Source organism: Gymnoscopelus braueri, assembly GCF_963280865.1.
Source record: "Gymnoscopelus braueri genome assembly, chromosome: 7".
NCBI classification, from domain to species: domain Eukaryota; kingdom Metazoa; phylum Chordata; class Actinopteri; order Myctophiformes; family Myctophidae; genus Gymnoscopelus; species Gymnoscopelus braueri.
The window spans coordinates 33,759,914-33,774,955 of record NC_137608.1 but is presented as its reverse complement, the minus strand read 5'-3'; the positions used below and the strand labels follow the sequence as shown (position 1 = coordinate 33,774,955).

At 40.5% G+C, this 15,042-nt stretch overlaps 1 protein-coding gene across 2 annotated transcripts in view; it reads right to left on the bottom strand.

The window, feature by feature from the left end:
• Positions 1–15,042, bottom strand: part of unc5db (unc-5 netrin receptor Db) — a 288,363-nt gene that overhangs the window by 79,558 nt on the left and 193,763 nt on the right. The window contains exons 5-8 of one of the 2 annotated variants that reach the window (XM_080434213.1): positions 14,898–15,042; positions 9,875–10,042; positions 5,741–5,905; positions 192–224 (exon numbers count right to left, since the gene is read on the bottom strand). The exon at positions 14,898–15,042 is cut by the window's right edge and continues 36 nt beyond it. In XM_080434213.1, the coding sequence (XP_080290339.1) occupies positions 192–224; positions 5,741–5,905; positions 9,875–10,042; positions 14,898–15,042 (511 nt within the window). The remainder of the gene's footprint in view (positions 1–191; positions 225–5,740; positions 5,906–9,874; positions 10,043–14,897) is intronic. The other variant, XM_080434214.1, reaches the window with a different exon arrangement.

The following is a 15,042-nucleotide window of genomic DNA, read 5'->3' as shown; positions in this document are numbered from 1 at the left end:
TCAGATGACTGTCTAAATTTACAGTTTGCCGTTTAGTAAAGCCAGTTAAAACGATGTACTATAAGGCAAAGAAAACGCCTGGCTTCTCCTCCTTCGTTTCTCGCCACCGCGCAAAAAGAGAAAGATCAGGGCGCTAACTTTATAAGGGACGGGGTTGGGAGATGAAAGAAATCCACAGTGGAAAGACTCACTTTGAGGTTTAACATCATGTAGCAGCTTTCGATCTGCAAAGACAGAGAGACAGAATGAGACAATGAGAAGAGAGACAGAGGTGAGTAAAGTCCATGCCTGTATGTGTGAAGTGACCCAGTTCTGTTTTCAGATCCAACGTCACTGTGGAGAGAGATGCTCCTCTGCTGGGTTTTTATTTAGTTTTCATCTAGTTTTCGTCAGTGAAAAAAGGTAGTAGACTAAAATGTTTTGTCATAGTTTTAGTCGACGAAATCAACACTGCATAGTGGCAACATTGCCATCATCATATCACTAGATATGAAGGAACAGTACACACTGGCCCAGTGACCCAGGGTAAAGGATAGGATTATAGGATAAGATTAGATGTTTGCCTTTTGCATCATCTCCTTCCACATGAGACAAAGATGGGAAACATTTAAGGGGGAATACGTTGCCCAACTTCTTTTCCCCTCCGCCATCAAAAGCTTCTAATTATAGGCTATACATGTGGAAATACTGTACCAGATTAATGCAGAAAAGAATCTGGTCCTTCATTGAAAACGGGCGCAAAGCATTTATATGTCCTGCCCAAGTTTGAAAGTTATTGCATTGTGTGTGACATACACAATGCGCGTTTAATTCAAAACGTAATCATGGGTGAAACATCCCCGAATTTTCCCGTTTACTCTTACCGTACAATGTGATGTGTCTTAATATGACATTCGTTATGTCAGCAGAACACAGCGGTTAGCATTAGCATTTGCATGTATGGGGAGCGGGCATACATAATTTCACATTGGGTCTTTGTCAAACACATCCGCAGTGTTCAAACATTGCTATGTACTGTATGATGAATCACCATGGTATGATAAGCGCAATTCTGTGTAGTATATACGTAGTAGCTCATGACAATGAGAGGGAAATGATGATTCTGATAAAGATGATGGTGATGATGCCAAGCCTCTAAGTTCCATGGTGCATTGTGCTCTGGACGGTTGCTTGCCATGTTGAATTCAATTATGCACTCATTCTTCACATTTTGCAGTATTTATTTAACCCATTAAGACCTGAGGGCGATTCTTAGCTAATTTCTTCTAAATCCCAACAGTTTTCTGAAAAACGTATGTTTCTATATCAGTGGTTCTCAAACATTTTCATGTCAAGGACCCCCAAAATGATCTCAAAATATTTTGTTCCAGGGACCCCCCAGAAGCAAAGATTTGAGTTAAAAATGTTCGCTTTAAAAATATATATATTCAAAGATTTGCACACATTTTCACGATTTTTCAAAAATAGCAGATCTACAAGCTCGTAGCTATGAGCTTGTATATCTGCGATTTTTGAATAGCCAAACTGTATAATAATGCTTTTTAGCTCAAAATCTAAAAATGACACAGATGCGTTCCCGGTCTTAAAGGGTTAAACTATCAGCTATGGAGTGATCGTTTATAAAGCACAGATAATCCAGATAGATAATATTTTGATTCCTGCATGTGACACAACTTGTTTTTGGCAGGCCAGCCCCATAATGAGCTCTGAATATTCCTGTGAGCCCAGAAATTTGAAATTCATGAAAAATGTGTTCCCACTGTGTAGATGTTTAGGATTGGTTTAGGCTGTTCTCAGGAGGACACAAATCCCAGCTGTCCCAAGCTGTTGTGTTTATTACAGAAACTAGGGTGAATTACAGTTGCTAGTTTTACAGTATATTACTGTAAATGTGTTAACATGGGATCCATTGCTCTGAAACCCTTTCTGACTCCTTTACCATTTTTCCTGTGTAGGAAGAAGTACTCAGCTTCTTTTATTTTATCAATATAAACATACAAGTAAAAGTCCTGTATTCAAAATGAATTGAGTAAAAATACAAAAGCATTGGCATCAAAATATACTTACAGTATCAAAGTGAAAGTACAAAATGTCTTAAAAATCTGTCAAACTTTTTTGAATACCAGAGCCACGGTATAAAATAGGGCTTAACTCATTCGGTGCCAGAGGTTTATTAAAACAGGGTACATCTAGTGCTGGCATTCCTAGCGTTTACGCTGCGCTTTTTAGAGCTGTAGAATCGACGACGAGCACCCGGATGTAAACAATGGATAGCGTGTACGACGGTGGATGGTCCAGGCTAACGCCTGGAACAATAACATCTCTCACGCGAATCTCGCCATTTGCGGAGTGATCTCGCATCGAAAATGGCTCCTTTTTCTCCACTAAAAAGTTAAGGAGATCCGGAGGTTTTTTATCAAGGAGATAGAATGGGAGCGGACGGAAGGGAGTTTTTTTTGGCACGGTGATCGATCTGTCCCTTCCATTTAAGAGGCACCGTGGGTGATTCTAAAGTTGCGCTAGCCCGCCCCTTGTGGAAAAGAAATGGAAAAAAATAGCCTCATTGAGATTCCCGGTTATGGCACTCGACGGGTGTCTTTGCAAAACCGGGATTTCCAATGGGCAAATTAAAGAAAATGCCTCTGGTGATAAACCTGTCCAACATTTGCATACTGGGCCCTGATTGGTGCTCCAAAACTTCGGGGGCAGGGAAATCCAATCACAACCAAGCAAGAGGGCTGTTTTTTTTTCTTTCTTTTTTGCACTGGCAGATTCGTCTGGTTTCCAGGCTATAACTAAACCTGACAAATAATTGGAATAAGAAGTACAATATTTGTCTCAGAGATGTAGTGGAGTAGAAGTATAAAGTATTAAAAAAAATATATACTAATAATACTCAAGTAAAGTAAATGTACCTCAAATACTTGTACTTGTACAGTAAATGTACTTTGTTACTTTCCACCACTAGCAATGTTGCAGTAAATAAATGTTGGATTACTTGTGTAATTAAACGTGTGCTCATTCTCATCACACAGGTAACACTGAGCTTGACAGCAAGCAAAGATTGTAGATGATCAGAATCAGTTATTGGCATTAGCTCATAAATGCCATCATGTCATGCCATCTCTAGTCAATCAAGTCAGCCCTGTTAACTCACACAATTGTCAAATGCTTTCGCCTGAACAGTCTGTGCAACAGAAGTGCTCAAAATGAGAAGTGAGTTAAAAAATATATGAAAGATTATTATTTTCATGAACGGAAATGATGAACAGATGCCTTCAGGAGGCGTATAGTTACAGACTAGTTTTCAAGAGATTGTGGAATAGTTGTCTGGCTTGAGAGACTATGCCATCCCTAATAAAGATACTACTGCAACTTGGTTTGTGTACTGTAGTTCTTAAAAAATATATATGTTTATGAAGTGCTTTAGAGGAAATAAAAGGAGCCACGTAAAAGTGTCATAACCAAGTTAATTAAAGTGTGTGAGTGTAAGTACAGTCAAGTCTACTTTACACTTCGTTGACACATCTCTAGGGGTGTGCCGATACACAATTTCATGAAACGATACGATATTGGGCTCACGACATCGATACGATACGATATATGGCACTTTTTTATTATGAAAATATATGGGGGGGGGAAGCAAATGCAAAGAAATACTTCTGTTTTGCATTATGCAGACATGCAAACTTGTAGCTTTTCAGCTACAATAGCCGTTTTGAATCCAAATAGGGCAATAGTGTGACACCTGACCCGAAAAAATACATCATGTTGTCACCCTTTTCACCTCGGGGCTGTTTGCATGTCTGATATTTATTATTGTGTAAAAAAAATAAACTATCGCGATATATCGCGGGACGATATATCGGCACACCCCTAATTCAGTGATTGACACAGCTGTGTCCAACAAAGTATAAATGACACAGTCAAATCCTCAGTGTTAATTTATCCATTTGTAACTCAATTAATGTACAAATGCAACCAAATGGACCCCGTAGTTTGCAAACTCTTAGAGTTAAAGTCAGGATTTTACAGTGTACCGTACAGGCCCCTTGCGATTTTTATTGATCAATCAGTTTTTTATGCATCCGAAAAATCTGCAGGAATCAAACTGGCTTCGACTGAAAGAATGACACACCGTCTGCACTCTTCGGACGTCAACTTCAGGGTAGATGTAGAAGAGGTTATTTGGTGTTCATTTGATTTTTTTTGTCATCGTTTTTTTTTTTTTTTATGCGTGCAAGGGCTCATTGAGACCTGTTGCTACCTATACGTTGTTATACCTTTCAATCCGGATGCCACCTCTGTGTCTCATTAGTTGTTGCTATAATATAGTAACATCATTTTTTATTTTTTATTTTTAGTAAGAATTTGAACGTTTTCAGAAAACTATGGTTAGGTTTTAGAAGGCGTTTTTAGAATCGGCTTCAGGTCTAAATGGGTTAAGTTGTTATAGAGCATTGGTTCTCAAAGTGGGGTCTGGGGACCCCCAGGGGTACTTGAGGGAGTTCCAGGGGGTCCCCAGCTGAATGATGGACAGGAACCAAATGGACCCTTATGGGTCTGTAACTCTGAGAGTGTACAAATGGAACCAAATGGACCCTAACGGGTCCATTTGGTTCCATTTGTACACTCTCAGAGTTAGATTAACATTGATTTTACAATATAAATTGGGGTCCCAGAGATATAAATGCCATGAAATGGGGGTCCGACTCCGTAGCCTAATGCATGCCAAAACTGGGGGTCCTTGAAATTAAAATGGTTGAGAATCACTGCTAGAGCCGTAAAAATCTTCTCTTTTATGGGGGTCCCTGGCTTATCTTTTCAAATGGGGGTCCGCGGGCTAATAAGTGTCAATTTGGGGGTCCTTGACATGAAAAGGTTTGAGAACCACTGCTATAGAGGACGTGGTTCTAACCATAGACCCCGCCCACTCTCTGAGTGGACTGCCTCTTGCTCTGGGGTGTTGTAAATGTGAACCTATGATTTATTCGGTACAAAATGTATTGTCCAATGAGAGTAGGAGGTAGGGGTGGGGATCCCTTAGGATTGGTTTAGGGAAATTCTAATCCCCTACCCCTTGTTAATCGCCTACGCTGGAGCCAATGTCAGACTGATTCCTTTACCTGTGGGCCGGGGGATTACTGGTGAGCTGTGAGGATATTGTGTGTGTTTTTAATGTTAAAAGAAAATGTATTTTTTTGTGTGATACTGATTAATAGGAACTTAAAAGTTGGTTCCTTTGATCCAAGCCGGAACCCATTGATACCTGGAACGCATCTGTGTCTTTTGGCTATTCAAAAATAGCAGATATACAAGCTCATAGCGCGGCACCGAGTGCCGCGCTATGAGCTTGTACAAATGAAAAATCTTGAAAACATTTTTTTAAATTTTTTTTTCCAAAAACTGTTATGATTTAGATTTTTTTAAAGAATGGCCTCAGGTCTTAATGGGTTAAAACAAGCATGCCCTGAAAATGCACACGGCCGCGAATGCTTTCGAGATTTTCTAATGCACTGGTCCTCAAATTGGGAACTGAGGACCCCCAGGGGTCCTTGAGTGCATTCCAACATTTTGAAAATTCTTGAAAACTTTTTCTTAAGAATACTTTTTTTTATTATGGGGGTCCCGCGCACCAAATCTATTCGGATGGGGGTCGGCGGCCAAATCCAGTTTTGGTCCTGAAACAAAAATGTTTTAAGAACCACTGGTCTAATAATGCGTGTCAGAAAGGACTTACTCTGGGTACACAGTCCATTGGTGCAGTTCTCTGAGGCCTCACCACCGCCGTCACACATCCTGCCTCTGTATCTGGGCACTGGAGAGTTGCATTCCCTCCTGCGCTGCCTCTCACACTGGGTACTGCACACCGTCCACTCACTCCACTCCTCCCAGCCTCCGTCAACTGGAACGCACGAGGGAGAGAGACACCAGGGTTATTACTATAGTTGAATATAACTAACTAAATCTAAAAGGGAAAGAAAAGAGTTCTTACTGTAATGGTGTGTGTAATATGAAGCTTTACCATTAATCACAGTAATCATTATCATGTCTTCCATCACATCATTGTCTCCGCCAGGCCGAAGGCGTGGCCGAACTATGTACCGGTATTCACCCCCTCTCCCTCTATCCGTGTGTGTGTGTGTGTGTGTGTGTGTGTGTGTGTGTGTGTGTGTGTGTGTGTGTGTGTGTGTGTGTGTGTGTGTGTGTGTGTGTCCATCTGTGTACAGCGTGAAACTGTGCACCCAACTCCCTGGAGGCCAGAGCATAATATTTCACGGCCTGTTATAGCGCCACCAGGAGGCCATTTTTTGCCAAAAAAAAATCAATTTATAATACTCCTACAGATTTCATCATCATGTGATCAAGTCGGATCTGTCAGAATTTTCATATTCCATCCTGATTGGGTAAGATTTGCTTCCAAAGTTTGACAGAGTGGCCCGATTTGAACAAAATGCCTCAATTGCCGTGCTCCGAGGAGCACATTTTTCTAGTTTTATTTATTTTTGTGTGAAGCAATTTGCAACTTTTTAAAAGTGCTGCAAGTGCTATAAATAAAGTTTATTATGCGTTATTAACACAGATAGCATTAAACTGAAGATGATAGGCAAGGTTGATGATAATCTGATTCGTTTTAAATAATATCGTATCGATATCGTGAGTTCAATATCGTGTATTGTATGGTGAACTTTGTGTATTATGACATACAGTAAATAAAAAAGGAAAAACAGACACATCACAGTATGTAGAGATAATGCATACAGGCCACACGCTCGCGCACACACACACAGAACACAGCATGTGGGGTGGTGGTGCAGCTTGAGACGACATTTTCCCCATATTAACCTTCAGGCGTGTTCATATATAATGGGATCTGATGCAGGGCAATGAAGCCGAGTCAGCCTGGTATGCATGTTAACCCATTGATACCTGGAACGCATCTGTGTCACTTTTAGATTTCTTTAGGCTATTCAAAAATAGCAGATATACAAGCTCATAGCGCGGCACCGAGTGCCGCGCTACGAGCTTGTAGATCTGCTATTTTTGAAAAATCGTGAAAAAATATTTTCCAGATTTTTTTCAAAAAACTGTTAGGATTTAGAAAACATTTTTAAGAATCGCCTCAGGTCTTAAAGGGTTAATGGCCAGGTTTCTTCTGCCGCGTGTGTCATCCGATCAAGGAGGCGCTCATCATGCTTAGCTCGACAAATATTGTGGGACCATATGGCGCCTGGAGACTTTTTGGCAGCGTTTCGCGATGGCCATGTAATCCTTTTTTTTTTGCGAGCAAGAGCCCGAAAGGTAATTTTCTTTTGTTGCTTTTGTCGGGGGTGGGGGGGGGTGGTTTAGCGGGCCCTATACCTACTACACACTTCCCACGTTTGTTCGCGGTTTCTCATCTAATTTAAATGCAAATGACATCTTTTGTATGAATGTCGAAGCGCTTCCGAGTTGACCATGGTGGTCACGATTCACGAATGAGTTCAACGCCTGTTGAGCTTTCTGTGTGATCGTTTCCCTGTTCCAATAGAGGCCTCTCTGATGTCGTCTCTGATTCTCTCCAGAATGAATCGTCCTCACGATTGTCAAAACAAACACATACAGACCTGACAGTCCACACTCGCTGTAACTGCTGCTAACTTCCGTTTATAGGCAGAGAAATGTTATCGGGGTGGAGAAACACAGACACAGGAAATAGTTGCTATGCTGCTGTGGTTGACATGCTGCTCCGCGGAGCATGTGATTAAAAAAGAGAACCTGCGAAGGATGTTATATATGAAAGAAAATAGATCCTCGCCTCCTGGTGGCCATCACCTAGCTCCCCCATGGTGGCCGTCACAGGCTTTAACCCATTAAGACCGGGAACGCATCTGTGTGTCATTTTTTAGATTTCTTTGGCTATTCAAAAATAGCAGATCTCTGCTATTTTTTTGAAAAAATGTGAAAATTCGTGGCAGAATCTTGGATTACATATTTTTTAAGGCGAACATTTGTAAAATATTTAGTTCCAGGAACCCCCAGAAGCCAAGATTTGAGTTACAAATGTCTGCCAAAAAAAGCAAAAAAAAAAGCTAATGTTTGCACAACTTTGAATGATTTTTCAAAAATAGCAGATCTACAAGCTCATAGCGCGGCACTCGGTGCCGCGCTATGAGCTTGTATATCTGCTATTTTTGAATAGCCAAAGAAATCTAGGTCTTAAAGAGTTAAACAGCTTTTAAATTCAAGCACTTTCAAGGTCTATAGGGTTTTTCCAGCACCACAAAAAAAAAAATCACTAAACTGTCATCCAACCGATGAGTCAAGTATCATTTGAATGCCACGCCTCTCTAGCAGGGGCATCGTTTGGGGTCCCAGTGTATATGGCAATTCCATTCCTAGTGTTCGCAGTTATCCTCAAACTCACTTCTTTCATGCATATTTTCTCCACCTCTGAATGTATTTCTTTTGCAGATTAATCTGTTTTTATATCATGGCTACAATGGGCAATGATAGTGCATCTCAATCCACACCGATCCATCAACTGACATGACATGATGTGACACACATGATATTGTTAACTCATTCACTGCCAGAACTTTATTTTTTTGTGTTTGCCCACTGCCAGAGATTTTTAATTAAAAAAAAAAAGTACTCAGGAGCCGAGATACAAAATGTTTAAGTTTTAAGTTAACAAGGAAGTGGATGGGAGTCTAGATCTTCAACAAATCATATCTCCTTGGTCTTTGGGTTAAAAATTAAATAAATAAATAAGAAAAAATTAAAAGTCGTTTTAGTCGTTCTTGGCAGGGAATGAGTTAATAGACCAGTGGTTTCCAACCTTTTTCATGCCAAGGACCCCTAAATTAATATACATTTGGCCACGGACCCCCATCTGAAAAACGTTTTGTGCCAGGGACCCCCAGAAGCAAAGATTTGAGTAAAAAATGTTAGCTTTAAAAAATATATATATTCAAGATATGCACACATTTTCAAGATTTTTCAAAAACAGCAGATCTACAAGCTCATAGCGCGGCACTCGGTGCCGCGCTGTGAGCTTGTATATCTGCTATTTTTGAATAGCCAAAGCTAAGTGGTTAAAAATCACTAATTTCGCTAGGGTCCCCCTGGTACCCCCCCAAGGACCACTGGTGGTCCCCGGACCACTGGTTGAGAACCACTGTTATAGACAACAATATATTTATTATCCACGTTCAACCTGACGTCCCTATTTGGGGCATGTGATTATAGGTGAAAATGTGTCATGATCTTTTTTTTGTGAGTGGCAAAAATACTGAAATTAGCAGATCTACAAGCTCACAACGCAGCGTGATGCAACACGTTGTGAGGTTGTAGATTGGCTGTTAGCTTTTAGATTGGCTGTTTCTATTTCTGAAATTACCTAGGCTATTACCTAGTAATATGTTTAAGGTTGCAATGTACTGTAAGAGTACTTTTATTGGTATCATTTCAAAGAGTTGTTTTGTTAGTGCATTTCGAAGGTTCATTCTTTGGTTCCACTCCAATACATTATCAACAACAACACTAAAAGCAATAGAAGAGGATGCCACTCACTCACACAGGGCTCCTTCAGTGGAGCTCGCAGAGGGAGTGCGTTGTTTGCACCTCTGGGAGCAAGTTAGTAGGAGATCCATTTATTTAAGTCCAATTATATTTTGAGAACAGCCATGTTTTAGGTCAGATCTTTGGAAGAGTTTAAATAATATTTGCATTTTTTAACACAAATCTTCTCTTCTAGGGTGTCCCTAGCACAAAACATTTTCAGATGGGGGGGTCCGTGGCCAAATATATATACAGAATCAATTTGTGGGTCGTTGACATGAAAATGTTTGAGAAGCACTGCTGTAGAGTGTATGTATAAAGAGGCACTGACTTGGGCAAAGGGCGTTGCAGGTGATCTTCTGAACAGACATGCCCTCACAGAACAGTCCTCCATTGAGAGGCGCAGGGTTGGTACAGGTCCGAGAGCGCTTCTGGACGCCCCGCCCACACGGCACGTTGCAGGATGACCACTCTGTCCACAGAGACCATCCTCCATTCACTGGAGGAGGCAGAGAGAGAGAAACAGGGGGGGGGGGGGTTACAGACAGGGAAAGGGGGTAAAAGAGAGATTGAATGAAGAAGAGATGAGAAAAAGATAACGGAAGTAGGTGTGCAACAGTTAAAGGTGTAGTAAGTTATATATATATATATATATATATATATATATATATATATATATATATATATATATATATATATATACATATATACATATATATACATATATATATATATATATATATATATATATATTTTTTTTTTTTAATTTTTCATATATATACACACACATATACATATACATATACATATACATATACATATACATATACATATACATATACATATACATACACATACACATACACATATACATATACATATATATATATAATTTTATTTAAATATTTTCTTATATCCTATATTCAAATTGTCTTAAGGGAGGCAAGTGGACCTCTAACGTCACGCTCATGTCACCATGACTCAGCCATAACCATATAAGGAGTTCCCAATGCAGCTACGCCCAAATATGTTTCGTCATGTGTCGAAGACCGGACAGCCGGTAGGCCGGCGGGTGGACCTCTGATGTCACACTCATGTCACAATGACTTCCATGACACCAGGAGTTCCCAATGCAGCTACGCCCAAATATGGAGTGTGTTGTCTAACCTCAATGTGTCATCATGGCATAAGCACAGGGATCTCCATATGGGCATAAAAGGGACAAGGACTGACAGATACAGCGATCTCCATATATGGGCATATCTGTCGGATAGGCAGTGCGACGTAGGAACCTCTAGTATATAATTGGAATTAATTGGCGTTACAACTAAATTGGGGAGAAAAGGGGGTAAAAAAAAGTATTGGCTAAATTTGAAAAAACAAAACAAAGAAAAATTATTTGATTACTCAAAAATGTAATCGATAGAATAATAGCCGAGGGAATGATCGATAGTTGCTGCCCTAAAACAACGAGATGGAGACGTGGGGGAGAAAGAGGACATAATAACATTGTTTCCTTTCAGATAATCAGCAGAGTTTAATATCCTAACAGGAGCTGAAGTTCCTGATGATTATTATGCCTGCCTGAAGGCTCTCTGCGAGGAAAGAATGCAAAACGTCCGGGGCAAACTCAGCACATTCAGCATGCTGCCTGTATACACACCCTCCTCCCATAATAGCTAATTGCTGACTTCACAGTCAACAGCTTTTGAATGAATACACAGCCATGAAAAAGCATGAGGAAAGCAAAGAAACCAGTCATTAACCCATTAAGACCGGGTAAGAATCTGTTTATTTTTTAGATTTCTTTGGCTATTCAAAAATAGCAGATATACAAGCTCATAGCGCGGCACCGAGTGCCGCGCTATGAGCTTGTAGATCTGCTATTTTCGACAAATCGTGAAAATTTTAGCAAATCTTTGAATATATATATATTTTTAAAGCAAACATTTTTAACTCAAATCTTTGTTTCTGGGGGGATTCTACAAATGTCTTCTAAATCCTGTTTTTTTTTAAAAATATGTTGCTATAATCAGTGGTTCTCAAACTTTTTCATGTCAAGGACCCCCAAAATTATATGAATTTTGGCCGCGGACCCCCATCTCAAAATATTTTGTACCAGGGACCCCCCAGAAGTTAAAAATGTGCGCTACAGAAAAAAAGATATTCAAAGATTCGCACACATTTTCACGATTTTTCAAAAAATAGCAGATCTACAAGCTCATAGCGCGGCACTCGGTGCCGCGCTATGAGCTTGTATATCTGCTATTTTTTGAATAGCCACAAAGAAATCTTAAAAATGACACGGATGCGTTCCCGGTCTTAATGGGTTAAAAGAAATTGCCTGGACCGTTTCCCGCAGGCCGTCGTCGGTGACTCATAACACCAGACAGGTTGAGGTGTTGGAAATAAGTTTGCTCAGTAGTCGACCACTTTAGTGCTCTGATTTAGTAACAGGTTTTAGTCTGTGAAGGAAGGCTAAATGCTTCAGCAGCGCGTTATCAAAGCTTTGCGAACCTGTGTTTGGCTGCAAGGGCCCCGCTCGCGAATAAATATTTAATAAGCAACACTCCTTTTAAATGCGATTAAGATACATTGGCTTATTCCCTTTCATAAAGCACACATTGATTTTAAATGAGAGGCTGTAAAATTCAATTGTTTGAATAATACATTCGTCCAAATAACGGGGGAACATCTTTCTTTTCGCCAGAAAAAATGCCAAGATGGGTCTCTTAACTCTATAACTGCCAAAGACGTTTATAAACGTCTTTGAGAAATTAGCTGTTGCCTGCCAAAGACGTATAAAAACGTCTTGAAAAAAAAATAAAAAAAAAACTTTTTTCAAAAAAATTTTTTTTCTAAAAAGATTCTCTAATTATTTAGTATTGACACCTTTTCGATATTCCAAACGAATAAGGAGATAACAATTTCCAAAGATTTGCTGCTCCATCCACTTCAATGTTAAAATTGAAACGGACAAACAATTCACAATGTTTTTTGGTTTGAAACCACTGGTTTTGAGCTATTTTCAAACATCAAACAACACATGACAACAAGGTCAAATTGACCTCGTTGACATTTGTGAAACCACACCTGAATCTCATCTGTGATTAGAAATTTTCTGGGGATCAATCATACTTGAGAAAAATATTTTGTGGCTATGCGAAAAGGTACCAAAATCGGTCAAAACCCTGGCAGAGGCTACAGACTGTTCTGAAAAAACTCTGGCAGGGTAAGAGTTAATCACTTGTGTGGGTGCATGGGTAACTGAAAACAAATTGACCTGAAGTACACTGTAAACATGGTAGCCGTCCACTGCTGCGTATTGTAGGCAAATGTAGTGGCTTTAAGGGCAGGGAGAGCCTTATTAAATAAAGACAAGCAGCCAGTGGGACGTTGACAGCAAAATAGTACTGCCGTTTTCCTGCCACATTTCACAAATTACAGTGGGAGCACACAGTCCACCATTTCTATCTTTATGCACCAAGAACTACTGTGTAGGGCGCTCGGGTGGAAGCAGTGGTAAAGTTTATGCCCACCAACATGGAGTCTGTGGGTTGGAACAGCGGCGAAGCGTCGTGAGGGGCCACACTGGGGCCACCATGGCCCGGTCGGTAAAGACCCCGGCCTGCCCTGTCTAGCTGCTCAAACTGCCAGGGCAAGATATCGCCAGAAAAAAACTATTCTGCTCCGACAACAATAGATACAGTTACTGCAGTGATACATGGGCTGCCCCATTCGCACCGTTTACAAAGCTAAAGCTGCCGTCTCCTGCATAACAATGGTCCAAGTGTAACCTGTTAAAGTTGTACAATGCAGATTCACAAATAACGATTTTTAGCAACCTCTGCTGGTCACTACCGTCACTGCATACAATTTCCGTAGTCCTCGATTACCCAGAATTCCATTTGTTTTCACCGGAAGCGTTTCAAAAAGCGATCTTTTAATTGTTTTATACTATCTGCGGATCGTTTCTCTTAGCCAGTGGAGCATTAGTTACCATGAGCTGTGCTTTATTTTTCTGTTCTTTTTCGATCTTCCAATCCTACATTCTCTTAAAATCAGCGTGAGGTTCCTTTTTGTTATTAGTGCGGTAGTTCCTGGCCAAACAGGAAACCGTTGCGGTAGTTCAGTTTTCTGGCCAGATGACGTCATTTTCCCGGGAAAGTCCCCCCCGACAGCGTTCAATACAAAATATATAAATAAAAGGCTTCCGGGGGTGAAATTCATGGAGTGGGTGTTGTGAAACTTTTGCCACTCACAAAAGATATACAATTTAACTTTAGTTTTGTTGAAAACGTTAACTAGTATTACTTTAAGTACCGTAGTCTGTAGGAGGCATATATAGGCTATACTGTCAGATCATGTCCTAAGGATTGATTGATGCAGCATTGATACTTTTACTTAAGTAAAGCATTTGAGTAAGTTTTCCACCACTGAAGGATGGTGGAGTGTGTTGTTAATGTTGCTTTATGGTCGTTTGATTAATTAATTACTTTAAAAAAAATCATAATATCTGAGAAAAACATCTCGGAGGCAAATATTGTACTTTTACTCCACTAAAATTATTGAAAACTTTTGTTACTAGTTACTTTGCAGATATAAATTATTATATTATATAACATACATTAACCACATTAGCCCTGTTTTATAAATAGGCTATTTGAAAATAGCCGATCTACAAGCTCACAACGCGTCGCATCGCGACGCGTTGTGAGCTTGTAGATCGTCTATTTTCAAACATTTTCCTGCTATTTTCAAACATTTTCAAACACTTTTACTTTTGGTACTTTAAGTATATTTTGATGCCAATACTTTTGTACTTTTACTCAAGTAACATTTTAAACACAGGCCTTTTTTACTTGTAACAGAATATTTCTACATTGCAGTATTGATACTTTTACTTAAGTAGAAAATGTGAGTACTTTTTCCACCACTGGTTATATACTAGTCTGGGAGGCATTGCTTCGGAGCTTGGACAGCAGGGGCGCGGCCACTGCGTTGTGATTCAAATCAACAGCCAATGAAGAAAAGGGGGCGGGATCCACATGCAGTGGGTGCTACATCTAAATAGGATCGACGGGAAGCAATTTCCCCTTGAGAAATTGCGGCCGCCATTGTTGTGTACTGCTGTTTGCCTCTCGTCAGACTTTTTAGACGAGTCAGACCGGTAAGAGGCGTGTCCGCTCAGATTCTGAGCGTAAGCTACATCCCGCCCACGAATACCAGGGCTCTGGCCCAGAAGTTCCTCGCCAGAGCAGGCGAAAACTTCTGGGAACTCAGATTAGTTATATACAGACATAACAACTGGAAAGGGAGGGAGGGGGGAGGGGTGGGGGGGGGTGGTTGCGTACCGAAGACTATCACAGTGGCGGTGGCACTGCGTCTCTTGGCCACGATGTTGCTGGCCAGGCAGGTGTAGTTGCCGGAGTCGGACAGACGCGCCTCGTTGATGATCAGGTTGTGGTCGGCTCGCGTGTCTACGTGGTCGTCGTCGAG